At 41.3% G+C, this 27,706-nt stretch overlaps 2 protein-coding genes across 10 annotated transcripts in view; one reads left to right on the top strand and one right to left on the bottom strand.

The window, feature by feature from the left end:
* HUWE1 (HECT, UBA and WWE domain containing E3 ubiquitin protein ligase 1) overlaps positions 1–16,826 on the top strand; it is a 36,302-nt gene extending 19,476 nt beyond the window's left edge. For 3 of the 9 annotated variants that reach the window (XM_086533144.1, XM_086533147.1, XM_086533142.1), the window contains 24 exons: positions 310–564; positions 1,027–1,192; positions 4,096–4,225; positions 4,392–4,527; positions 4,703–4,852; positions 4,969–5,758; positions 5,980–6,144; positions 6,311–6,542; positions 6,895–7,148; positions 7,538–7,697; positions 8,181–8,551; positions 8,871–9,396; positions 9,517–9,788; positions 9,902–10,083; positions 10,260–10,631; positions 10,945–11,223; positions 11,584–11,688; positions 11,865–12,140; positions 12,306–12,494; positions 12,870–13,057; positions 13,234–13,367; positions 13,846–14,011; positions 14,290–14,480; positions 14,876–16,826. In XM_086533144.1, coding sequence (XP_086389270.1) covers positions 310–564; positions 1,027–1,192; positions 4,096–4,225; positions 4,392–4,527; positions 4,703–4,852; positions 4,969–5,758; positions 5,980–6,144; positions 6,311–6,542; positions 6,895–7,148; positions 7,538–7,697; positions 8,181–8,551; positions 8,871–9,396; positions 9,517–9,788; positions 9,902–10,083; positions 10,260–10,631; positions 10,945–11,223; positions 11,584–11,688; positions 11,865–12,140; positions 12,306–12,494; positions 12,870–13,057; positions 13,234–13,367; positions 13,846–14,011; positions 14,290–14,480; positions 14,876–14,978 — 5,792 coding nt within the window. In that variant the 3' untranslated portion in view covers positions 14,979–16,826. The remainder of the gene's footprint in view (positions 1–309; positions 565–1,026; positions 1,193–4,095; positions 4,226–4,391; positions 4,528–4,702; positions 4,853–4,968; positions 5,759–5,979; positions 6,145–6,310; positions 6,543–6,894; positions 7,149–7,537; positions 7,698–8,180; positions 8,552–8,870; positions 9,397–9,516; positions 9,789–9,901; positions 10,084–10,259; positions 10,632–10,944; positions 11,224–11,583; positions 11,689–11,864; positions 12,141–12,305; positions 12,495–12,869; positions 13,058–13,233; positions 13,368–13,845; positions 14,012–14,289; positions 14,481–14,875) is intronic. The other 6 variants (XM_086533150.1, XM_086533146.1, XM_086533149.1 and 3 more) reach the window with 3 other exon arrangements.
* A 3,318-nt stretch (positions 16,827–20,144) lies between these two features.
* The window catches only part of LOC122247584 (uncharacterized), an 18,023-nt gene continuing 10,461 nt past the window's right edge, over positions 20,145–27,706 (bottom strand). Inside the window, exon 3 of the mRNA XM_043006972.2 lies at positions 20,145–26,418. Within this exon, the coding sequence (XP_042862906.2) occupies positions 21,676–26,418 (4,743 nt within the window). The 3' untranslated portion in view covers positions 20,145–21,675. The remainder of the gene's footprint in view (positions 26,419–27,706) is intronic.

The following is a 27,706-nucleotide window of genomic DNA, read 5'->3' as shown; positions in this document are numbered from 1 at the left end:
TTTCCTGCTTTTGGTAATTTCAATGAATGTTTGCACTGGTGATGAAACCTTTAATGTCAAACACTCTCCAGATCTCCAGTAAGATAGAATCTGTAGGTCACTGGCCTGTGAGCAATACAAAATTACATCACATTTTGTCAGTAACTGTTTGTGTAAATCTGCTGACAAAGACAAACCAATGAATATCTTTGAGAACTTGACCCTCCCTTGAAGGGGACAATATAAAATCAATGGACAAGTGAAGGACGAGTTTCGTTAATGACTTATATGGAAAGGAAGTTTTGAAATAACTCCCTCCCCTCATTCCAGCTGACGACGATGATGAAGACGAAGAAGAGGAAGAGGAAGGTTCGGTGTTCGATGAAGGTTACGAGGACTTGGAGGACGCCTTCATCCGCCTGCCTGGAGAACGGGACTCTGATGACGTCCTTCTCCTGCCGTCGTACCAACAGTACATTGATACCATCGACACCATCATCTTCGGTGACCGAGTATCTCTGCATCACCATAGCAACTCACATGAGGATCCAACTTTCATGGCTTCCACACCTAATGCCAACCCCAGTAAGGATTGGCAGCAGTCCTGCCTTTATTTCTTTTCATTCTTTCTTTAAGCTTTATTTCCTCCCTCCCTCCCTTTTTCCTCTTCCCTCCTCCCTCTCTCTTCTTTCTCCTTAACCCCTCCTTCCTCAGTCCTCCTCATCCTACTCCTCCTTCCTCCCTCCTCCTCCTCCTCCTCCTCCTCCTCCTCCTCCTCGTCCTCGTCCTCTTTCCTCCTCCTCCTCCTCCTCGTCCTCTTTCCTCCTCCTTCCTTCCATCTCTATATCCTTATCCTTATATTCCTCTCTCCTTATTCCCACCTCCTCCTCCTCCTCACATTGTGACTCTTCTATGCCTCTTTTTCTTATCTTTTCTATCTTTCCTTATCTTGTGTTTTCACTTTTACTGCATTTACTGCCGTCATAGTAGAAAGCATTGCATAATGTATGTGAAGCAACGCCTCATTTCTCCCTCTCCGTCTTGCAGGTGGGAGCAATGCCATCCCAACGCACCCACTGTTCCAGAACCCGCGCGAGGTCCCAGCCACTGCCAGTGCTCGCCTCAACAGCCGGCCCAGTCGCCAACGCGGGGTGCTCAGGTACCATACTGTCACCCCACGCACCCACACCACCACCACCACCATACTCCAGAGGTGACCCCCCACTCCCCATGACCACAGCTTGCTCTAGAGTCCTGGTAGCACACACCTCGTAGCTCACCTCTGCTCTCTCTTAACCCATCATGCCACACTTGCAAGAGGAAACTGCCCCTCCCCCTTGCCTCCCTACCCCACCCCCCAGCAGTACCCACTCCCCTTGACCTGTCTCCCCCTTTTCTTGGTTCTCTCTCATGATAAGCTGCCAGTCTCTCGTCCCCCCCCCACCCACCCACCCCTCTCTCTCTCTTTCTCTCTTTCTCTCTTTCTCTCTCTACCCCCTCTCCCCTATGTAGTATACACTTCCCCTTGGCTTTTGCTAGATCCTCTCTTGAAGCCCTCCTTATAATAGTGTCCTGGACAGTTTTTCTTTTCTTTTTTATTTTTGTCTAGATTATTTACTTTTTATCACATGTGGTTATCTTGGTCTCTGTTAATGGGCTTTTCAAAAGCATTAACTCTTCCCCTTTCCCTTCCCATCCATTTCTGTTTGAAAACATACTCATTGCCATTCTGGAACACCATTACTCTTCAGTGTCATAAACAACAGAGAGCAGAATGTTTCTAGGATGATTTGAGCTGAAGGCCTTTCTCTTTTTTCTTTTTATGGCAAAGACTTTTATGGAAGAAGAAGAAGAAGAAGAAAAAGGAACTGATTTTGTTTTGTTTAACACTCTTTTCAATCTTCAAAGAAGTGACTCTTAGTTTCTGGTAACTGTTTCAATTATCAAAATTAGTTGGCTTCAAAGAGACCATAAGTGTGAGACATAATAATTGCCAAGGCCTCTTGAACATGTCCTATGGAATAAGTGATTAGAATGTAATGTTGCATACATACTTCCATAGAAATAGGGTAGATCAAAAAGACATACAGTTCAAGAAATGGCTGTCCATCAGTTGTGTTACATATTTACCAATCATAGGGGAAAATAGGTTGAAATAGGCTAAAATATGGCTTACAGTAGGGTAGGAATAATTGTTAAAGGTGGGGATTTCAAATAGTAATTGAGGGAGAAAATTGTTTAATATGAATCTCCTCAACTTATTGATATTGCATAAAAAATGGATGTTGTTATAGATGTGGCTGTGGCCTCCTGGAGCATAAATAGAATTCTTCGTCCATACAGCTACCCAATCTTCTTTTCCATTGCCATTTCTGGTAATAAAAGAAAATAGGCTTTGCTTGAATTGTGACAGAGAATAGACAAGTTTGAGGTTACAAAATAATGTAAATCTAGAAAGTTGAATTTGGAAAGCTTTTTTTTTTAGATGTAGGAAAACATAAACAAAAAAAAATCAATATTCTTCAAGGGAAGTGCATCTAAAGAAACTAACATTACTCAATTGTCTTTTCTGCATCCACCTATGATTTGTCAGCAATATAAATACACATTTATAAAATTTCCATCCCCCATGCATAAAGCCAAGTTTCTTCACTTATCCTTGCAGATATTTTCTGTATGCTAGTTTGTTCTCAGTCTCCTTATTTAAGTAATATTGTTTTGGTTTAGAGGAAAATTAAAAGGGAAATATAGAAGTGGTAGGAAGGAGAATGAATAACTTCACAAAACAAGACTGGTAACTGATGTATTTTGATGCCATGGAATTCTGAAGAAGGCACAGAATGGCAGTTTGTCAATTGCATATCTTAACTGTGTGAAGTTATTCATCTTCATTCATGCCTTTCTCAAAGAGAACTTAGTAGAGTAACTTTTTGTACAGTATGAGGAGAAGTTTAGCTACAGGTTTTATATATCCCTGGATTATTTAGTGTTAGGCAGTGATACATGGATATTGATAAGCAAGTCAAAATTTGAATAGACTACCTGTATGTAGGGAAAGCAGCAATGCCATTCAATCCCCATAATGAATTGGTTTTGCTTGTGCAATGTATCTGTTTTTCTTAGTTTTACTCTCTGTTCTCGGTCTCTTTTCATGTCCATTACACATCCTTCTGCAGCTTTGATAGCCTCTGCTTCCACTGCCTCTAACCCTATGACTCTATAACACTGCAAAATTTCTACCACCACTCTTCTGAATACCTCTACCGCTACCTTGATTTTCCACCCCAAATATGGTGCACAAATCACTGCTACCACTGGTTCCTTGGTCTCTCTCTTCCTTATTCATGCAGTTGGTTATGTCCTCGTGTGAGTATTTCATTTTGAAGTTGTGAATTGTACGTTTCTTCTCAGCATTACTCACGTGTCGGTTAACAGGCTACTACAGGCTCTGTGTAGTCCATCCAGGAGCAGACTTCTGTTTAGTCTATCCACTGGGGGACTAATACTATCGTACCAGTAGCTCTCTTGATCTCGGGGCTTGCATGAAGAATTGTACTAACAGCAACCACAATGGGTGCAATCAAGGCTTAACAGCATCTGTAAGGAACTTTGCCTCCTTACTCTTCCGACTTACTAACAGTTGCCATCCTCATCACCACCTCGACATACAGAGTACAGACACCAACCTCATCACATCATCACCACACTTGTTTGTTGTTGATTTTTATCATTTTGCTAAATTTGATCCCTTTCTTTTATTGTTGTTTTCACTGTACGCGTAACTAGATATTTTCTTACTTTCTTATGACTTTGAACTCATTAGATATTTGTTATTGTTTAAAGTAACTTGTGGTTAATGAGATTTGTAACCTTTACCTTATAGTGAATTGTATTTGTATGAAAGAAAAAAAAAAGAGTAATGTAGATAGTCTTTGACTCTTGAATTCTTGACTGTTGTTGATAGTAATAATCAAAGCAGATGCTAAATACTGTTTTATATTAATTCACATTATTTGATATGTTGTTAAAGAGAATCATGCAGTAATGTTTGACTTAATATATAAATTAGTTTTGACAGTTGATTAGGTAGCACAAGAGAGCATTCTATACCCTCAGGTTGTTAGGGCCTAGCCATCGCGATGCCCTCCAACTATCTTCAAACCTGCGTGAGGCAACGCAGGTACTCTTCACTAACCCTGATGTAAGGCTTATGCCTCCAGACCCTGATGAGTTCATTGATATGCAGGTGAGTGTTATATGCTTTTCTATACCTTGTCAATGAATATTTTCTCTCACTTTCACAGTGGAGAATCTTTGTTAATCAGAAAGTTTCAGTACTGTCCTTTTTGCTTGAATCCAAAGTGCTTTTTCCCAAGTTTGATATGTTGTTAAGAGCAAATTTACTCTTTGAGTTACAGGATCATGGTGGTACAATGATGAATAATGGAGGTTCATCAGCATCACTAGCCAGCGTCCCCAATGCTCTCTCTCGGTGGACAGAAGAGGCTCGGGTCTTGGAAGCAGATTCCATGCATGATGCCGTTACAGGTATATTTGGCACTTGATATCCCTTAATGTCTCTCTGGTTGCCATGATATCATCTCTGTTTTGAGTAGTTTCACGTTTGTCATTTTGTATGTAAGCAAACACAGAATGTTCATTTAACAGATTGCATAAATGGACCTACATTGCCTTTAATATCTGTTAATGCTGCTCTCAACAGTGGTCAAGCCTGCTCTGATGGCAGTTTTAGAGAAGTACCGAGATGCAGAACAGTCTGAGCGTGACAAGAAGAAGAAGGAGCAGGAAGCCAGCAAGCCAACACCAGCTTCTACGGAGAGCTCTCAAGCACCCCTTCTGCTCCTGCAGAGTGGTGGGTGTTCATTTTTTCTTGATTGCTTGCTTGCTTTTTCATGTAGTCTAATGCTGTGAATGACATCAATTTAACAATGGGCAGGACAGCAGTTGATGACTCAAATATATTTTCAGGTGACACTGAAATGGGTGAAGCTACTGAGAACAACCAAGCTGCATCGGGTGATCAAGAGCCAACTAGCCAAGAAACAACTGGACAAGATGCTGCGATCTTGAGTACTGCTTCTATTGCTGAGTCCATTGTAGAGTCTGTCCTTGGCACCTCATCTGGCCCTGTGACAACAACAGCTACCCCCAGCTTCTCTGGTTTGTTGACATTGCTTTCTCCAGTATCATCTGGTGCGCCAACTCTGCCTCTACAGGAGCCCCCAGTGTCCTCCGTCCCAGCCATCAGTGGATCCCTAACATCTGGTGTTCCTTCAGCACCTGCAACACCCCAAACCACCACTGTCAGCAGCCTGCCTCCATTCCCCTCCCCTGCAACTTCTACCTCGACACCAACACTAGTGGCTCCAACCAACACTTCCGCTCTGGAGACCGAGGCCCCCTCATCTACCCTCACAGTTAACGACACCGAAATGGTGGCTGCCTCACCATTACCAGCAACAGGGTCCACTCCAATTTCTCAGGACAACGTAGAGGCTCTGGCAGCCCAAGAGGAGACTCCCATGTCCGTCAGTCCTCCTGAATACCCCAGCCAGTCACCCGAGCTGCTTGCCTCCTCGGGAGACGCTGCCTCGACTCCTCCTTTACCTCAAGTCACTCCAAGGGATGATTGGTATGACCCCTCCATGACAATGCAACAAGACCCCCCTCAAGATCAGTCTGAGGACCAAGCTGGTGCCCCTCCAGAGCTTGCCATGCCACTCGCATCTGAGAGCAGCACTGAAGGCAGGAGCACTACGTAAGTATTCCTCCCCCTCTCTTTCATATCTTGTCTGTTGTAATACTCTTTGGTGTCACAGATTTGCACAGATTGATTGAAAAGTTGCTATGGCGTGATTACGGTCAATTCCTAAAGGCAGGAACTTCCATGTTTACGCTTGGCCTTACATCACTGGGTTAGGATTCTAAAGACAGTTAAGGTGATTAGCCTCATTCCTGCATTTCCTCTGTCCATTCCAGTTCGGGAAGTGAGAGCAACGTGGCAGGTCCATCAGGATCCAACAGCAACAGACCCGATTACTCTGCCATCCTTGGGGACATTGAAATACCTGAAGGAGTTGACCCTAGCTTCTTGGCTGCCTTACCTGAAGAAATGAGACAAGAGGTCATTGCTGAACAGCTCAGGTATGGATTCCTCCAATTTAGTGTGTTTTAAGTTTTCAAAAAAAAATCTCAGAGGCTTATTTATAATTGATTTATGTATTATGTATAATTATGATTATGATTATGTATATTTGAAGGTAGTCATGATGTTATTACTTAGTTAAATGCCTTATTTCTACTATGACAGACTTCAACGCGTGAGACAGAGAGCAACTGAAAATACGAGGGAGAATAACAGTACAACTGTCGGTGAAGTGAACCCAGAATTCCTAGCAGCACTTCCCCCTAACATCCAGGAAGAGGTGCTGGCACAACAACGCCTTGAGCAACAGCGGCAACAGGCTGCCAGATCCAACCCAGACGATCCAGTGGATTCAGTGTCGTTCTTGCAAACCCTTCCACCTTCTCTCAGACAAACGGTATGTAAGCATGTTGCTATTGTAGGAAGATCTACGTTATTTAGGCCAAGATATATGTTAGTGGGAATTAAAAATACATTAGAGGAATCTTCTAGCCATTGACATTTTGATTGAAAAAGGAAAAGGATGCTCTGCATTAATTAGTACAAACGAAGCAGCATTTGTAGGATTATGATGTATTGCGTATTGTGTAAAATGGGGTCCTTTCTTCTTTTCTTGATATTTTTTCTCATATCAAAGCTTTTTGTACACAATGGTAAAGGTCCAGAAATACTTGATACTAATATTCTACCATATCAGCATATCTAACAAACTTGAAATGCTTAATTCTTTCTTTTCTGCCCTCCCTCAGATATTGGCGGACCTCGAAGATTCACAGTTTGCCGCCCTGCCGCCTGAGCTGGCCCAGGAAGCCCAGACCCTGAGACGGCAGCGAGAGGAACGTAACAGGCACGCACACGAACACATGTTTAGCAGGACCAACGCATCACTGTCGTCCATCCTGCGCAACACGGCGAGAATGGGCTCACGCCTCATGCACTCTTCCAGCTGGTCCACGAGCTGGAATCTGCGGCCATCATCCAGCGGACAGCAGGCATCCACCACGTAAGGCTGACAGCTGATTGGTCCTTGTTCTTGCTAGTATTCTTGTCTTGATGCAATAATGATGGACATTGCAAATATTTGGATTTTGATTTCTAATGTAGCTGTGAGCAGTGTATATCTATTACTAATGGTATAAATATGTAGCATTGATATTGGTAAATTGAAGTACTTACTGGTGATTGATTATTGCAGTTGTTTTTATTATGATTTTTATTGGTATCTCTGTGATTAGTGATATTTTTACAACTGTCACTCTTATTGATACCAGCATTACATTGTGAAAATTGCAAGCCAAAAAAAGAAAGAAAAGAAATAGCAAAGTCTTCCATTACATTCTAAAGTCTGGTCTTCCTCCCTCATCAAACCTCCCTCTCCTATTGTTCAATTAGGACCACCAAGCCGAGAGGAAGGCAGTTGCTAGACCACGAGGCCATGACCTGCCTCCTGGTCTTGCTCTTTGTCGACGAGCCCAAGCTGAACACCGGTCGCCTGCATCGTGTGCTGCGTTACCTGTGCCACCATGCCCCAACCAGGGATTGGGTGATCAAGGTGATGAGGATGTTTTTTGTTTTATTTTTTAAATATTTTTTATTGTTTTGATTTTTTCACTCATTTCTTAGTATCATTTATAGTTGTCGTTTTTTTTTCCTTTAATTAAAGTTTTTAGCATTATTGTTTAGTTTTACTATTACTATTTGATATATTTGAAGAATAGATAGTCATGAATTACACATATATATCTTTCCTTTGTCTGCATTAAGGCAGTAAGTAAGAAGAGTTGATTTTTTTTAGCAGAAGAGGAGTTATTTAGTTAGATTTAATACTGTTATATATCTAATGCTGTTTGGTGCAGGAAGGTATAACAATTAATTTGTGTAAATAGAAGTAGAATAGAATTAAGATATGATAAATGTTGTCAAATTTCACAATTTGGATAGTCCTGACTCACAGCTCTTCCCCACCCCACCCCGCCCCATCACGTGAGCAGTCCGCTTCAACTACAACTCACTCTAACCCACCCTACTCTTCCAGGCCTTGCTCTCTATCCTGGAGCGCTGCGGTGACCCGACGCTTAGCAGTCGCTCCACCGGCCCCAGCACCGACCTTCCAATGCCGAGCCTACCCCCCATAACGCCTGAACCGGCCAGCAAGTGTGGGGGTAAGAAGGGAGCTGCAGGAGGGAGGGGGGACCAGGCACCACTCTCCTCGACCCCCGTATGGCGCAGCGAGTCACGCTCCCCGACCGCTCCCTCTTGGCTGAGCATGAGCATGGACGCTGCCTTGGGGTGCAGGGCGAGCATCTTCCAAATCCATCGCACACAGCCCACAGGCAAACGCACATCTGTGGCATCCCTGACAACAGCTGTTAATATTCACCCCCAGGCTTCTCCTCTCGTGTGCAGGTAAGACTCACAGGGACTTCTTTGGCAGGTAGTTCTTTTTATTCTTATTCTTTGCCTTCTTTGTCTGTGTTTCCCCATATGTTCTTTTCTTCCTATCAACTTTTGTCTTTCTTGTTTCCAGATATTGTAGATTTGGAAATTTGAAGAAGTCATGTGTATTATCTAGATATGTCTATTCATCTGAACAGTATATTAGGATTTTTCAGTCAATCAGTTTGTATAGATAGCCAAACATTTACTTTATTCCTTTAGATTTTTAGTGATTCTCCTATTTTTGACTTGGAAGAATTTACCAGCAAAAATTTACCCCTTGTTGCAGACATGCACTTGACACGCTGATCTCATTGGCCAAAAGCTTCCCTAGCCACTTCTTGCCCCACCAAGGGAAGGAGACGGACGACAGTAAAAGTGATAATAAAAAGTCGAGCAGTGGAACGACCACAGGTGCTATTAGCAAGAACTCCAAGGGTTCGTCCTCCTCTAGTCAGAGCAGTGAACCTACAGACTTTTGGGAGTTGCTGGTAAAGTTAGACTCAATCAGTGTCTCGCGCAAGGGGAAGGGGCTGCCACGAACCCACTCCAGCGCAGGGGGCAACAGTGAGGAGGAACAGCGCGTTGCAAGTCTGGAAGCCTCGGCATTAGGGCAGCTCATACAGCAGTTGGCCCACCCTGTCATCAGGCGGTCGTCACTTCTCACCGACAGGCTGCTGCGACTGCTTGCCCTGATCTCCTTAGGCCTCCCAGAAACAGCTGACTCAGCCTCCACGCAGAACTCCAACACCACAAGCCAGCACTCAGTCGAGAATTCTCAAACCTTAGAACATTTGTTGAAATTAGCAATTCAGGTTAGTGGATAGTGAGAAGAGAGAAAGGGATCAAGTTTATTCTTGGATATTTTTGTTTTGAGTGTGATGCTCTCAGTATTAAAGTTTGTATTTTTCATGTTTTCCTTTGGCTCATTTCAGGTACTGACCAGTAAATCCTGTTCTGAAGAAGGATTGGAGGATGCCACAGCTCTCCTCCTGCACCTCTCCCACGGCCCCCCTCCTGCGAGGGACCAGGTGTTGCGTCTCCTCCTCCAAGGAGCTGCAACCTTAGGCTCTACTGTCGCCACACACATAGCGGCTCTCCTCTCTGATCTCCGAGCGTACAATGCCTCGCACCCGATGGCAAGTCATGAAGAAGAACACCAGCCTCACGTCACAGACAAGAGCAAGAAGGGCTTGTTGCAGGACAGGTAGGATATTTTTAATCAAATTTTGAATCAGAAGTATACAGCTGCATTATGAGTCACCTGTTTCATATTTTATCAATATTAATTTTTTTTTCTCTCTCTCTCAATTTTTATAGATTCACCAATGAATGTATTATCATCAGTGGGGCGACCAAGGTGAAACCCCCTTGTGAACTACAGCTAGCTTCTATGTCTGCCCTTACAAGCAAAACCTCCTCTCAGGCGTTCTTCCTCCGCACCCTAAAGGTCATCATTCAGTTAAGAGACGCAATTAGATTATCACGCACCAGAAGAAATGGTAAGTTACTTTGTGTAATTATTGTTGACTCTCTAGTAAGACTTCTTTTGGATGTATGCATTTGCAAATTTGGAGTAACTTATCACAAGTTATAACACAAAGGAAAGTAATACATCTCACAGATAAAGTGCTTTTTTTCTGTAAAATAACAAATGCTGATTTTCCCCTCTCCACAGCTCCTCAGAGCAATAACGCTAGTGAGAGGCCAACTAGCGGTGCCCAAGACGTAGCAGGTAATCAAGAACCAACAGACGGCACTGGAGGTGAAGAACAGACCACCACTAACAACAGCCAAGAACAACCAGACACAGCAGCTACCCAAGACATCACAGAAGCCACTTCAAGAACAGACACATCCAGCAGCAGAGACCAGCTGGAGGAGAACCAGCAGTCGCAGCAGCAAGCTCAAGAGAGAGGCGCTGAGACTGCCGTGTCAATAGACGTACCCAACCCAGAGGCAGACAATGTCACCAATGCATCAGCCACGCCACAGGAGGAGGCAACCCAACCCACTGCTGAAGCCATGGATGTAGATAATGAAACAACAGGTACTGTGAAGGATGTTGAATTCAGGAGTTATCATTGATGGAGGGATTGCCATTTTCTCAACTTATTAGTACTGTCATGGTACAGGTTATTTTATAGCCTGTTAAGGATCAGCATATCTATGGGATGGGTATGAATAAGTTCATGTTTAGGAGGGTTTTTTTTTACAACTTGATGTGAAATATGAAAATCTGTAGTGTTTGTAAATTATCACATTATCACCAGTGTTGCAGTTAAGGGATGTTTTTATCCAAGCATCTTCCTATTTTAAACTTGCTTCCAAAAACCTTACCTGTCAACATTTGTCTCTTGTAGAAACCACGGAGCTTGGTAGCTTAAGCAGTCAGCTGAATTTGGACGAACTCTGGTCAACACTTTCCGAGTGCCTAGTGGAATTAGGGGAGACCCCAGACACGCATGCCGTGCTAGTCCTGCAGCCTGCTGTCGAGGCCTTCTTCTTGGTCCACGCTTCAGGGGCTTCAGGGGACAGGCGCGAGAGGACCACCACTCAGACTGAATCACGGGAGGCGCAACTGGCTCATCTGCACCATGAAATCGCTCCTCTCTCGCCACTGCCTTCTGTCCCTTCAGATGGTGAGAAAACATTATCTTTTTTCCACCCCCTACCCATCCTCCCATCCTTTATTCTTAGTATTTTTTTTTTTATGTTTTGGTCTATCCCTCCCTCCCTCCCTCACTCTCTCCCCCCCTCTCCCTTTTATATTTTCTCTCTCTCTCTCTCTCTCTCTCTCTCTCTCTCTCTCTCTCTCTCTCTCTCTCTCTCTCTCTCTCTCACATATATATATATATATTTTGTTCTCTTTTATTCATTCTAGCCTTCAAAGAAGAGTTTTCCCCTAACTTGGTTCTATTTTGACGTTCATATGAAAATATTATAATTGATTTCAAATGGATTTATTTTATTTACTTGACTTTTTTTATCTTTTTGCATAGATGGAGATGGAGCATCCAGTCAAGCGGGCGTAAGAAAGCGAGAAAATTCCACTTCACAGTCAGAATACAGCCCTGGTGATACAGAAAAGTTCCTTAAATTTGCAGGTAAGGTTTTGTCTTCCTCTGATGGGGGAAATTAGAATTATATATAAATGAACAGCAACATGAGAAAAAGGAATGCTAGCAAATATATTGTTGTTGTTATTTCATATTATTTGCATATATTTTTTTATGTATCATTCTTTTCATGATATGAACAATTTGTTCTCGTCCCATTTCAGAGACACATCGCACAGTCCTCAACCAAATTCTCAGACAGTCGACAGTTCACCTTGCCGACGGTCCATTCAGTGTCCTTGTGGATCACACACGCCTTTTAGATTTCGACATCAAGCGCAAGTACTTCAGAACTGAGCTAGAACGCGCAGACGATGGCATGCGCCGAGAAGACCTAGCCGTGCACGTGCGCAGGGAGCACGTCTTTGAAGATTCCTTTAGAGAGCTACACAGACGGTCACCTGATGAATGGAAGAATAGATTTTACATTGTATTTGAAGGTAAGTAGTGCAGTCTGCCTACTTCTTGATGATAGAGAATGTGACATATAATAGCAGATATATACACACATGCCAATATGTATAACATGTGGTAAACATAGTATTGGTCTTTATGTTCTATGATATTTGGGAAAAATTCTAAAGACTGTCTTTCTATGTTTGCAGGAGAGGAAGGCCAGGATGCTGGTGGCTTGTTGAGGGAATGGTACATGATCATCTCTAGGGAAATCTTCAACCCCATGTATGCCTTGTTCTGCACATCTCCGGGAGACCGTGTGACCTACATGATCAACCCGGCTTCTCATTGCAACTCAAACCATCTCTCGTACTTCAAGTTTGTTGGACGTGTCATTGGTGAGTAGATTTTTAAAATTCTTTTGTCAGTTTTACTTCTTTTTCTTTTCTTTCTTTCTTTTTTTCACATTTCTAATACATTTGTTGATATGTATTTAAGGGTTGTCATTTTTGTTAGTGGCGACTGTGCACTCACCAGCGGTTCAGTGGTCCTCCCAAATTTAAGGCTTTGATTCTGGCATTCCCTGACTGGATGCTCTTCCTAAAATCAACCCTGAAAGCTGGCCGACCACATTGGGAGGCGGGACAGGAATTCACTGAGCCGCAGCGCTGGGAAAGTAACCCATGTTAATCATTCATGATAGTCATTAGTTTTATTCTGACATTTTTTCTTTAAACTCTAATAGTAATCTTTGCCTTGTTATTGTTTTACAGCTAAGGCCATCTATGACAATAAGCTCCTTGAATGCTACTTCACGAGGTCATTCTACAAGCACATCCTGGGGAAAATGGTCCGTGTGGGAGACATGGAGAGCGAGGACTACTCCTTCTACCAGGGCCTTATATATTTGCTGGAGCATAATGTGGCTGATTTAGGCTACGAGTTGACCTTCAGCACAGAGGTAAAGAAAAGTTAAAGAACTCTGAAAGTATGGATAGTATTGGAATATGTTAATGTTACCTGTTTTGAGGTTAAGCCTCTCTTTTTATTGTCAGGAAATTGTGAATGTAGTTAAATATTTTACACTTTTGTTTGGTACCTGTTTAAGAGTAACATCTTTCATCATTCAATAACCAGGTGCAAGAGTTTGGAGTGACAGAAGTTAGAGATCTCAAACCAAATGGAAGAAACATAGCTGTGACTGAAGAGACGAAGATGGAGTACATACGCCTCGTTTGCCAGATGAAGATGACGGGAGCGATTAGGAAACAGTGAGTGCTAGAAAGGGAATTTCCTTGTTTATGTTCTAGACTTTGTTTCGTATTCATATTCTCTCTCCTTTTCTCCTTCTCTTTCCCTCTCCCCTTACCTCTCCTCCATTTCTTCTCCTGTTTGGCTTTCTCTCATATCTCCTCTCATTTTCCTTCTTCTATCCCCATCCATCATCATCTTGCTTCTCCTCTCAGGAAGCATTACTCTTCATTAATTAGAGGAGTGATGCATTAGAAATTTGCTGTAAGCTTCCAAAAGAAATGGCTTTGTGACAAGTATCTACAATATCAATATCAAATTCATGATTGAGAAATATAAACATCTGTAAGAGATGGTGTAGTGTTTGTTTCAAAATATTCATGGACCAACTGCTGAATACAGACATCATTTTGACTATTTGAACCTTTACAAACTGAATATTCTCCTGTGTAAAGCTTGTGTGACATCATCTGACAATCTGTCGTTAAACCTTTACAGACTGAATGCTTTCCTGGAGGGCTTCTATGACATCATTCCCAAGCGCCTCATATCGATCTTCAATGAGCAAGAATTGGAATTACTCATTTCTGGCCTGCCCACCATTGACATTGATGATCTCCGGGCTAACACAGAGTACCACAAATACCAACCCAACTCGTTGCAGGTATGTATACAGATAGTGTTAGTGTGGGTGTAGGTGGGTGGTTTTGTTTGTTTGCCTTGTTTGTTTGTTTTGTCTATGACTGAGTGGACTTGTATATACTGTTACAGATTTTTTCAAATTTGTATGCAATGTCATATGATATATATTTAACAGTGTGGAGACAAAATCTCTGATGCTCAATATTCCAGGTTCATATTAAAAAATTGTGGCCATAAATAGAAAGTACAATTGTTGATTATGGCTCTGGCTAGACACTGATTCCATTTGAACACCCTCAGATCCAGTGGTTCTGGCGAGCACTGCGCTCCTTCGACCAGGCAGAGCGAGCCAAGTTCCTCCAGTTCGTGACAGGAACCAGCAAAGTTCCGCTGCAAGGCTTTGTGGCTCTGGAAGGCATGAACGGCACGCAGAAGTTCCAGATCCACCGGGACGACCGATCGACAGACAGGCTGCCTTCCGCTCACACTTGGTTTGTCCCCCGTGCTTTTGTCCAGTAGATGGATACTCGTTTCTGTACAGATCTTATGGCTTTGACTTTGTGTTGGCCATTCCTGTTGGGTATTGAGTAATATGGAAATAAACTAAACTGATTTTAAACTTTCTCTCTCTCTCTCTCTCTCTCTCTCTCTCTCTCTCTCTCTCTCTCTCTCTCTCTCTCTCTCTCTCTCTCTCTCTCTCTCCCTCCCTCCCCCTCGCTCTCCCTCCCCCTCCCCCTCCCTCTCCCTCTCTCCCTCTCTCTCTCTCTCTCTCTCTCTCTCACACCTCTTTTCCTTCCCCTACACCCCTCCCCCTTCACCACCCCCCACCCCCTGCCTAGTGCTTTTTCCCTCTCCAAAAAATTACAACAAATTTCCCCCCCCACAGTTTCAACCAGTTGGACCTGCCAGTGTACGAGACATATGACAAGCTGCGCCACTATCTCTTGAAGGCCATCCACGAATGTTCGGAGGGCTTTGGATTTGCATAAGCAGTCATAGCTCTTCTTCCATGAACCCAACCAGTGACTTTTGGTACACGTTGGAAAGTTTCCAGACTTATCTGCACAGTGGGAGCTCCAGGTTACTCGCGAGAACACCCTTCGGAAAAAACAGGAACCTTATCAAGCACAAGTACAACCGTGGTACATATTAAGACACCTGATATCTTCACATGAGGTTCTGGTATTTTGTGGTTGGATTGAAGCACGCGTGTTTAAATGTTGATCTTCTAGAGGATGTTATGACAGTGTTTATAAGTATTCTTCGAAGGGGGAGATGGACACTGCTCCAGAGGACCATGATTTTGGAGCTTCTCGAGGTAAATTGTTGATGAAAAGGCACCGAAAGCTTGACATGTTTATAGCATAGTATAGTGTATATTATAATGAGATATACATATTGTAGTTGAAAATGTCTTCTTTTTTTTTTTTTTTCTTTCAATTTTGTATTTTGTCTTGTTTGAGTGGATTTATCACTATGTATTATGTGCACAGATATTAATGAAAGAGATATTTTGAGCAGCTTCAGATATTTTGTAAGCAAACATTCAACCCTCTAGCAGTTGCTAAAAATGTGATAGATTACCAGGTTTTCATCCTTGATCTGACGAACCCCTTCCCTCAACCAATCCAATTTTCCCTTGAATGCGAGTCCTGACCCCCCAGTCATTTTATTTCTTCACTGCCTGCCAAGCATATTCTATGAGTAAGCCACCACCAACCCCCATCCCCCCCCCCCCATTCCCCCTCTCCATCCCTTCCTAAGCCAGCATTCCCATATAACATTTACCACCCCTATTATTAATCACATAGCAGCCTGTGCCTAGCTTGCCCATCTGTAACCACTGTTCTGTTACTTAGCCTCACCTGGGTCAACCCTCAAACCAGAGCAAGCACTGGAGATTTTGAGACCCGTGATTTGTTTTACTTTGGAAGGAATACCGAGTTTAAAAGATGTAATAACAATGATAAAATGGAAGGGACCCAAAGATGTAGCCACGTAGTCTCGGGTTTGTGAAATTATGCAAGAGGCTACAATGCTGACGATCCCTCCTTGTTCTGTTCCAACTTGATATGTTTGACCTTGTTAAAGACATTTACCTTCCACTAGTATTATGATCACTGTGCTGTATATTCTGGCCTCACTACTGCTGTACATATAAGTAAAAGAAATACACTGGTATATCTAATGTGATAAATTTTACATTAAGGGCTGTCATAGATTGCTACAAAGGCGTTGGTGATAAGCAGAAGGAGACGAGATGAACATGTGAAAGCATGCGAAGTAAGCGTGTTTCGTGGGTTTCCATAAGTTTTAAAAATAATATACGGTGAAAGATTTTATATTGATTATTATTTTGGAAATTCCAAGCACTACCACTTCTCCACTATAATAGTAAACTGGACAATTATTAAAGAGGAATGCATCTTTCTTCAGAATGAATGACCTGCTAACAGTCAGTCACTGTGTCGATTCTGGCAAAACAAAAGAATTGTTATTTGATTGTTTGTGTACATTGTGAACTGAGTAATACAGTGAGAATCATGTTTTGTGAAGGCCAAGAGTTGGCATTTTCTGTTGTTAGTGAAGTGTTTCTTGCCAGGGCTTTGGAAGACGTGTAAAGTATGTCATACTAAGTAAATGTATACAAATAGATAGTGATCCTATATTTACTTTATTATGGGTTGATTTTTTTTATTAACTGAAATTTAGTCATTTGATTGAGTTTATTAAGTTATCAGTCAGCCCAGATGTTACATAAAGTGTATTTTATCACATGTGCAACAATCGTTCTTCTACTTTAACAAGTTGGCATTAAAATACACAGTATTAAATAATTTTTTTTTTATTTATTTAACCTACAATCTCTTGTACAGTGTATGAGAAAATTTCTTTCATCATTTGCTGATGAATATGGAAACTTCATGGAAACAAAACACATTTTTTTGTTGAACATCAGAATGACAGGTTACTGGGAAATAATTTCTGATTTTTATTGTGAGAAAAAAAGAGCATGTGGATAGAATACTGTTTTTAATTTCGAGATTATACTTGTAAGTCTGCTATTAAGACTAGATTCCACTATACAAAACAAAATATTCATAGCAATGTCTTTGTATTCTGTAACAAAATCATAAATTTAAAAATGTAAACTCACGACATTGTTTAAATATCCAACTCTCTTTCTCCCTTGGAAAAAAAAAAAAAAAAAAAAAATGTATTGCATAGTGATTCTAAGCAAAGTATTCCCCCCCAATTTTTTTTTTTTTTTTTTTGCATACTCAGAATACACTTCTCATGTTGTTCAGAATGATGGAACATGTGTGACTGCTATGAAGCTTGTCAAGAAGCTTGATCAGCTAAACAGTTGCATAGAATTGGATAGTTGAACTAATTAGTACTTCAAATGTCAACTAGAGGGAGTTGCAGTTCTCAGCAAGTTCCAGGAGTTATGGAATCTATTTTCCATCATTTACACACAAACCTACACCTACCTGTCAGGATAAGTCCAATAGGCTGTTTAAGTTTTCAAGGGGATCTACCAGTTATTATCTTCTATTTTATACCATATTTTACTTTCATGATTGATCTGTTATGTAGTGGGGTATCAGTGGTATAAGCTGACTGGAACACATTCTAAAATGAAAAAAAGGGAGGTGAGATAGGTGGTGACGCTGAAAAAGGGGAGGTGAGATAGGTGGTGACGCTGGAGTGAAGAGCGTGAACAAGGTCTTAAAGAAACTTAAACGATCGAGGGGTGGAAGGAGGGAGGGGAGAAAGAGGAAGATAGACAGAGACAGTGAAAGAGTGAGTCAGTGAGAGAAAGACAAAGAGAATGAGTGAGAGCAAGAGCAAGAGAGAAATTGAGTGTGTGTGAACATAATAAATATGACATAACCTGGGATATGTAACGGGTGCTCTATTGGCCGGTCTGTTGAAATGTAACGTAATGTACTATTCGTTATTTATGTTTGAATAATCAATTTTCAACAAATGATGGAAACGCCTTAGATCGAATTCAATACAATTTTTTATTCTCTAATGTTGCCCTTATGAAGAAAAATTATTAAATGGGTAATATAAACTTACATCTGAACAAATCAGTTGGTTGATGCTCCAATAATTTTTAACCCACAACCCATTTGCTGTATTTTTGATTCCTGACACAAAAATTTCTCTGCACAAATGATTTTAGACTTCCCTTAACCCACACAGGACGGGTGGTACAGCATGTGTACCGCGCATTCAAAAGCCCAGTTGCCGGGCGGCACAGTATTGTGCCAGCTATTCAATTAATTTAGGCCTAATAATTCGAACGCCCCGGCATTTGGACATTCTAGGCTAGAAATCCCCCGTCGGGAATGGGTTAATACTGACTGCAAAATGAGCAACAGACCCAGGAGACACGTAGATTTTCAGCCAATCACAATCATCCTAGTGATATGATAAATCCTCATTTCTTGAATTATATTCCTGATACATATTACACAAAAACATAAGCTTGTGTACCAAATATGAAGATTAATACATTGCATACTACATTTGAACGATTGTTAAAAAGAAAATCAAGATTATCATTCCTTGGATTCACAGTATCCCAATGATGCATTTGTCAATTACAAAACAAAAACTGATTGAGTTGCATTTCACACACAAACATGTTTGTCAGTTGTCAACCAGATACTATATTTGAGGATCATAAAACGCACTCATGTATGTGTGCACACACACCCACACTTGTTTAAATATACGAAGCTTATGAAATACATTAACATATATGAATGAAATATGAAATCGTAGTGCAATTTATTTTTTTTCAATATCCCCTAATATTATATATGGCACACTCGGTGGGAATTTGGGTTTGGCTTCTTTAAGAATGATTTCCAAACTTCGTTTAAATTAGCAAGATAAACATAGAGGTGGGTTGACTTGTACATCATGTAAATGGAAAGAAGAAAGAAAACTGAGTGTGAGAGCGAGAGAAAGAAAGAGTGAGAGAGTGAGTGAGTGAGTGAGTGAGTGAGTGAGTGAGTGAGTGAGTGAGTGAGTGAGTGAGTGAGTGAGTGAGTGAGTGAGTGAGTGAGTGAGTGAGTGAGTGAGTGAGTGAGTGAGTGAGTGAGCGAGCGAGCGAGCAAATGGATGGATGAATAAAGATACTATTTGTATCATTGATATTTATTAAAGCTGTGGCATTGAGCCAATACTCTTAAATTATTCTCACTGAACAAGTCCGACCAAGCACCAGTAATGGGTACATGTTCTAATTACCATGTATATAGTTACCTAGCCGAGTTTTCATGCTTGACAAACAAATATGACTTCAATTGTAGAATGATAAATGGCGACTGATATACTTGACCTTTAAATTATTTTTGATCTGATGATTCATCAGTTTTATTTTTTTGATATATCAGTACTCACTCCCACACTCTTACTCTCTTCCGTCCCTATTCCTCCTCCACCTCCTCCCTATTTCTCACCTATCCTGGGTTACTCATCTCTGCTTGTATCAATTGAATACTAAGATTGCAATGCATCTGCCAAAAAACAACAAAAAACAAAACACACACACAAACACACACACAAACACACACACACACACACACGAACTCCCAGTTAAGATTTCTACAATTTTATTTTTTCACCCAACACTTACATTGCTCACATTTTTCCATCATGATTTAAACTCAATGATATAATTGATAAATGATATAAAAGGTTATTTTAATATTTTTTCATTATTTATCTTTGAACCATTTTGAAATTAACAACCAAAATAGAACAGAATCTCAGAATCTATAATGAAGTAAATCCAATGTCATCTCCTTTAATAAACTTTTCATTATCTGCCCTTCCAATATACACAATTTCAAATAAATATCAAACAATTCAATATACTTTTTTTTCAGAAAAAGATTTAAATAACTTTCGATGATTTTCCTCGATTAATATCGAATTCTTTTTTCTTTTTTTACGTCTTTTGTTTATTTTTCTCTTTTAAGTTTTTTTTTTTTTTTTCATCTCTATTGATCCTTCTCATTGAATTCTTACACAACCCACTCACACAACCTCTAAAGATGGGATACACATGAAAAGAATAAAACAATCAAAAACATTCCTTTACTTACTTTGCTCGACAAACAAATCACATAACTATACCATCTAAGCTGTACACTGGCAGAGGAAGGCAGGCCGACAAAACATAACTTTTTTTTTTTATTCATCAGCAACATCAATGATATTTTTTGAACAACAACAACTGTCAAATACAATGCTCATCATCCAATTGGGGAAATTCTAAGAATAAAAATATAACTGCACCTGCAGGGGAACGGTTGTGGATTGATTTAATGTGTAAGAGTCTGATAGAGACTTCCATGCCACTTTCAAAATCCATCAAATCCTAGTCTTTCCATGCCACTTTCAACAAAAACCATAAAAAAAAACAACAACAACACATTACTGGATATCAACTCAACATACAATGATGATATATAACCGTCAGATCTTCTTCATACGAGGAAAAAAAAAAAAAAAAAATCCCGAGTCAATATGACTGAATGATTTAAAAAGGATTACGTTCCTTGGCCGTGGAAGGTGGACCATACCAAGGACTTCACTTTAACAACTGGTAAATTACTCCCATTTACTACAATGTCATTCATCTACTCACACACAAAAGACTTCCTCTACCGTCATCTGTACTGACCATGCAGATATACATAACAAAGAACTGGCTCACGTAAACCAAACTGTTTTCCACAATTATATAAAAATCAGTATTAGTGGCAATTCAGAATCACACATGAAATGAAGTACAAGAGCCATTGGTTTATCATATGTAAAAGAAAGGAGGAGAGGGGAGAGGGGAGAGGAGAGGAAAAAATGAAAAGGGAGAGAGGAGAGGAGAAAAATAAAGAGAATAAAAAATATTATCTGCACCAACTAACAATGCTATTAATTTCATCTTGTGAGTACTTTTGAGAAGAAAGATTTAAACAAACAAAAGATAAAGGTATTAAATATCCAAAATATAACAAAGAATGACATTAAAACAATGTTGAACCCAGATAGCCAGCTCACTAAACATATTTCATATTATCATACACAATTACAACCACTCACTAAAGTGCCCGAAAATTCCCCATTACTTCACTACGTCTGGATTAGAACCTCAACACTGGACCTTAATTCACTTTATGAAATATTAGAAATTAATATCTATAAATGGAACTTGGTGCAGCATACAAAATTGCTTAAAGTTACCTGTACTAAAATACGCGTTCTGTCAACTATAATCGACTCAATTATTGGAGAGGTCTAGACTCTCGCTGCAGACATGTGCAATAAATAATTAATATACACCGAACATCCCACATACACTACCGAGCAGAAGACTTAGGTTAATATCTTGTACAATTTCAAGTCACAGTTTCGAGCTTTAATACCTGATTCCTGAAAACATTTTCTTTTGTCATAGTGAGGACTATGAAAACAGAAAATTTTAAATATATCACCTAACATAACATATTAAAAGAAGTACTTCTTGGATAAGATACACTTCCAGAATACAATTTTCTTATACTTATATCTTCTATTTACATAATCAGACGATAAATTGTAATGAAAATCATTGGTCCTTAGACCTTGTCAAGAACACAGAAATAAAATAGTAATTCAAATTCAGTCGAAGATACTGGAATTCAAGACTTCTTCATTCCAATCACACAGGTGGTCAACGGGTAAGGGGAATTTTCCTAAATGGTACCATCTCTTCATGTCTAATAGGGACACGAGTCTCAGGAGAGATTTGGCTCTCAAGCCCGACTGCCGTGAACACCTTTCAAATCCTTCGAAGTCCTGGTAGCTACTTGGAAGAGCTGGTGCTGCAATATCAAAAGCTTCCTTCTCTAATTGTTCATAGGTTTTGTGGAGCTTTTGTACCGCTTGTACGTCCTGCTTCCTCGGCGAGCTCTTGGGCGATTTACTCTGGACGCTATCACTTATTTTTACCGTTTTAGGAGAATGGTGTGGGGGAGACTTTATCTTTCGCTTGCAAGGACTGTCAACTGAGAAGAAGGATCTAATATCTGTCTTCATGTTTGAATATCTGTTTATTCTCTTCTTGTGCGTCCTTGATGTGGGTGGGCTTTGGAAGGATGGGGAAACATGCACAGGAGAAGCAGACTCCTCTCCAGCTGCAGGCTCGGGAGACTTGCAGACTGAAAAGAAGCTTCTGATATCCCGCGTTGCACCTGGCGAAACGTCCAGCTTCAGTTTCTTCATGGGTGGAGAAGTAATTTCAGGAGCTACAGGATCTTCTTCCGCCGAATCTACAATGTAGTCTGAAAGGCCACTCTGTTGGTCACTTATCATAATCTGAGCCTTGAGTTTCGCTCTTCGCGCCTGCCACTCGCGGTCATCCTGCGAGGGAGACCTTGGGGATTTGAGAGATCTAGGACTAATAGGAGATTTGGAAATGTTTTGAGTCTTTGGTGGAGAACTGTATGAGGGAAGATACTCTTCCGAATGTTGTGGCCTGAGTCCCGCGTCTTGACCGGCAGAACCAGGGGAAGCTTTGGGATTTGGTGATGTCTCGAGACTAGAGGGGAGAATCTGAGAATCGGTTACGCCCGCTTGCTGGTCTTGGATGAGAACCTGGGCCTTTAGCTTGGCTCCTCTGCCATGCCATTCCCTTGACGGTGAGAGGTCGGCGCCCCTTACTGGCGATACATAATCCTTGTCTAACAACTCATTATCCTTATCATCCATTAGCAGGTCAGTCTGAATACACGATATTCTGGAAATATGCTCTTGCTGGCTTGCATCTTGCTCCTGCTGCTTATCCTTAAATTCGTCTGAATCAAGACTTGTCAATGACTGATGGTCCAAGGCAGCTCTGGGAGATTTGTTTTTCTTTGTACTCTCAATAGACAAACTCTCTATCAACTTAGAACTGGGTCGCCTCTCTCTCACTGGTCTACATTCTGATACACTTTCAGGGGCACTTTGTTCATCCTTTTCTTTACTAACAGACACAACAGATGACTCTGTTTCAACATTGTTCTTCAAAACCTTGACATCTAAAGATTCTAATAATTTACCTCTTCTCTTCTTTCTTGGTCGGCCAACCTTCCTGCGAACTGGTTCTACAGTGGCTGGTTTTGCACTTTGGTCTACAACTGGATTTTCCACTTCTTTAGGTATTAACACTGGATTTTCCTCACTAACTTGGTCAGAAGTTGTTTCTGTATTGCAGTCTTTGGGTGTCATGGGATAGTATTCCTGTGAATCTCCATTTTGGGTCACAGCTTCAGGAACTGGTGAATCAATATGATTTTGTGCTATGTTTGTATCTGGACTAAGCACACCTTCCTTTTCTTCAACAGTTTCAAGTACAGTTTTCGCATTTTCACTTGCATGTCTCAATCTTTTTTGTAACTCTACGTCATTCTTATACAGCTCTTTCACAATGCTGAAGTCCTGGATTTTGTCATGGGACTCGCTTAGAACAGCACTATCACTCTTTTGTCTTGCCCTTGTTCTCAGTTGTGGCTTTTTGTTTATGGATTCTAGGTTCTGAAGGCCTGAATGTTGAGGACTATTTTTCACAGGCCCTACTGTGACATCTGCTGATCTCGTTCTCGATCTTCTCCTTGGAATCACTGTACTGACTTTCCTACTGCTGTCTCTTGCCTCTGTGGGTTCTGCATTAACCAAATTTTCAGTTTGTTCAGATTTCTTATCTTCACTGACATCTCGTTCAATGGCTTCAGAGTCTAAATGCACTTCTGACTTTTCGAGTGGCGACTCACTGCATTCCCTCTCTGTAGAACTGCTTTCTAAATCAATGCCTAACTCACTTGCCTCAGGTACACTTTCTTTCTCTGTGCTAACTACTTCATCTGTCCAATCTTTACACTCAGTTACAAATTGGTCCCTTGTTTCTTTACTTTCTGGGGAAGCACTCGTAACGGTTTCCAGTGAAGATAACAATAATTTTGCAGTTTCAGAAGTGAAAGCTGGTTTTTCCTGCAACTTGTCTGATGAATCACTTGATAACAAGTCTTCACTCACTACGAAGTCATCTTGGGACTGATCCCCTTCACCATCACCCTCACAGATATTGACTGGCATTTCAATAGTATTCTTACAGGCAAAGAACAAGTCTTGGCCTTTGGATTGAGCAATTTTCGGGACAACAGGAACTTCCTTTTTCTCCTCCCTGACCTCAGCACTGTGTGTTTGCAAGTCTCTTGAGCCGCTGTCATCTAGAGTTACCGAGTTCAATTTATTACTTTCGCTAGAACACAAAATTTCATGAACACTACTATCACTAGTAGAACCTAAGGCTACACTATCTGGATTTTTCTGTTCACTGTGAATAAGGTCTGCTTTGGTTGTTCTTAGAGGCTTAACATTTAAAAGACTGGTCTGGCCAAGTTCTGAACCAGGACTGGCTACAACTCCTCTTTCCGGCCCTTTCAACTTAGCACTTGGAACTTGAGATTCTCTGTCATCTACACTAACCTTTTCAACATTCATATCTGAAATAGAAGCATCTTTAGGATGACTTGATGTAACAAATTTGTTTTCTCTGAGCACGGTTGGCGCTACTGGTTTACTAGAGTTCACTTTGCACGCTTTGGTCGGACTCACCCCAATCTTGTTCCCCTTCATGGTAACTATTGGGCTTGGAACGAAGTTCTCCAGATCTTCAACATTAGGAAACAAAAAGTGGCTAGGGTTCACATACACAACATTATTGGCATCTGTCACATAGCCAATTTGGTTTGTAACATCTCCTAGTGCAGAGTCACCAACAAAAATAGCATCCATACTAGCATACACCTTAAAGTTAGGATTCTGAGGTTCTGTGAGGAGAACTGAGACCTGCTCATTCAGAGAGGGCAACGTGAAAAGGTCTAACTCGACTGTGGGAATATTTTCTTCCTCTTTGGTCATTAAAAACGGTTCATTTTCAGCATCCTCCTTATCTACGTCGTTAAACAGAGAGTCAATCTCGGAGAGATCTGGGGTCTCAATCACTCGCTCTTTGCGGGGTCGTCCTGGACCCCTCTTCTTCTTCATGCCACCTCTCATTCCTTTGGTATTCTGTCTGGAGGATTTTGGAGTGTTATTTTCAATAGAATTATCTTTCAATTTTCTTCTGTAGCCCTTGTGGTTTACTGAAGGCTTCGGGCTATTGACTTTGTCCTCTGCAAAAACGTCTGTATCATCCGACAGCTTTCTACCTTTCTTTTTCAGCTTTAACACTGACGGAGAGACAGAGAGTAAACTGGTTTCGGGTTCCACACTGGGCTGTAACACCTGCTTCCTGCTCTTCTTGGATTGTGCAGGTTTCAGATTCACTTCACCGCTTATCGAAGCCTTCCCTCTGTCTTTTGTCTTAGAATACACTTCAACAGCGTTGTTATCTGCACTTTGGACATTCACTACAGGTTGATTTTTTGGTTTCAAAGTTGCACATTTCTTGATTAATCTACCAAAATTCTGTCCATTGAGATTTGTTTTTTTACTTTGTACAAATGATGTAGGCACAGAGGAGGTCTGGCTGGTGCCACTACTAGAAGCTAAAACAGTTCCCCCCGCTATCTGCACTGTGGTCACTCCTGCCATAGTTCTTGCCGCTGGGATCATCTGACCACTACTTTGTAGAGGAATGATCTTGCTCCCACTACTGATCGGAACGGAGTTGTTTGCCGTAACCGCTTTGACGGCCGATTTCATTACTATTCGAGGTCCTAAGCTAACTAATGGTATGCTATTAGAGGTTCCAGTTTTCTGGAGCAAGACTTTATTTGAACCAGAATTCACCGTCTGCTGAAGTTGCACTTTCTGGTACAGGCTGCCACTACTGGTGGTCACTAATTTCAGTCCACTAGAGTTAGCGACAGCACTGACATCGCCATTCGTGTTGCGCACCCCGGCCTGCCCACTGACTTTGATGACGAAATTCGTTCCGCTCTTGAGAGTCTCCCCGCTAATCCCCATCACTTCCTTCCCCGCACTCGCCGGCAGCACTTTGGTGGTCTTGGCCATCTTCACAATGCCGTGGACCTTCCTCAGGTGGCCGCTCATGCTGTCCATGTGGACCCACATGGAGCAGTTGGTGCACCGGATCATGCCAATCTCGATCAGCTTCATCTCGTGCGTCAGGTCGGAGGCGGCTTTGTCGGCCAGGTGGCGGTGGTAGCTCTTGGAGGAGGGGAACCAGTGGCCGCAGCAGTAGTTCTGCCGCTCCAGTCCGCCCAGGCCCACCAGCTTTATGGGCGAGCTCCTGCGCCTCACGGAGTCCATGTTGTTGAGGGGTTCCCGAGTTGACAAGGTTGTTGGGGTGGTTATGGTTGTGACCATCACGCTTATGGCCGATGGTCCACCTCCTTCCACACTCCCCGGGAGCATCTGTGCAGGAGGGACAGAATGGTTAATAAAGTGTTCCTTCACGTAGTTATTGAATACAAGGAGGATGAGGAAAAGAAAAAATGTGAAAGATTCCTCTCTAGTCTCTTCTCTTGAAAAAGGAAAAATATATTGGGTGCTACAAAAAGTGACTGATAATAAAACAAACTCATGTATAACTGAGTGAAAAGATCAGCTGACAGTGCAAGTGGTAGAGAAAAAGGACAAATCTTATAAAAAAAAACAAAAAAAAAAACATGCATAATGAATTATTGATTTCTTAGCAGTAATGCCATTTTACAATAAAAAAAAGAAAGAAAAAAGAAAGAAAATAGAACTGAAATGAAACGGTTACTCATAACAACGGCACCTGGTCAAATCAATATCCCAAACATGTAAACAGAACTAGCTCTAACCTCAAGCCGAATGAATGACTGTACACTCACTCACTCCCCTCCTCCCTCTCTCACCCTGTATCTGCCTAAACACAAGTGCATTCTGCTGTTCACATTTCTGTTTCCCCTTGTCAACCCAGGTCAAGAAAGTATCTTTTCTAGAAATTGACCAGAGCCCATCGTTGTGTTCCCACGGCATGTATTATGTCATTCACAGTGTCTTTTACATACAAAGTATATCTTGTCTGTACAATGTGTTCAATTACTGATTATGTATATACAATCACTATTTGCATTGATATACATTATCACTTGTCTATTATGTATTTTGTCCTTTTCCCCTTGTTCCTCAGACCATAAATAAAGGTTGTCTCTGGCAAAGAGCCTCTCCCCTCATTTAACCATTTTAACTGTGAATGTAATTTGAACTATTTTTGAGTTGCATTGTACTCCTAAAACAAATTTTGTTCTGCCAATGTTAGTAAAGTCTAGCATCATTCTGGAGACCATCTCTCTTAACCCATTGATAGCAAATGGCATAATTTGCTGTCAAGGTAGCATCAGTCATAAACACAGATGGCACCATGCCATACAACATAAACCCGCCACATGACTGTATACATATTTTATTAATACAACGGCCAATGGGTTAAGAGAACACACTCAGGTTCCTGCAGACCCTGACCATTCCTCTTTGCGGGCGAATTCCCATAGAAATAAGGCATCAAATCTACCACAGCTTTAATGTTCACCACCACCAACTCCATCACCATAAGTAAAAAACAGGCGTTAGATGACAGGTGACAAACAGTCAGCACCAAACAATATTCGTTACTAACCCTCCTCTCTCCCTCTCCCTCTACTTCTCCTCCCTCTCCCTTCCCCCTTACTCACTC

The sequence above is a fragment of the Penaeus japonicus genome, unplaced genomic scaffold, assembly GCF_977035675.1.
Source record: "Penaeus japonicus unplaced genomic scaffold, GWHDUDI00000001_assembly GWHDUDI00000038, whole genome shotgun sequence".
In the NCBI taxonomy this organism is placed as follows: Eukaryota; Metazoa; Arthropoda; class Malacostraca; order Decapoda; family Penaeidae; genus Penaeus; species Penaeus japonicus.
The sequence above is the reverse complement of the archived record's forward strand: the minus strand, read 5'-3'. Positions and strand labels throughout refer to the sequence as shown.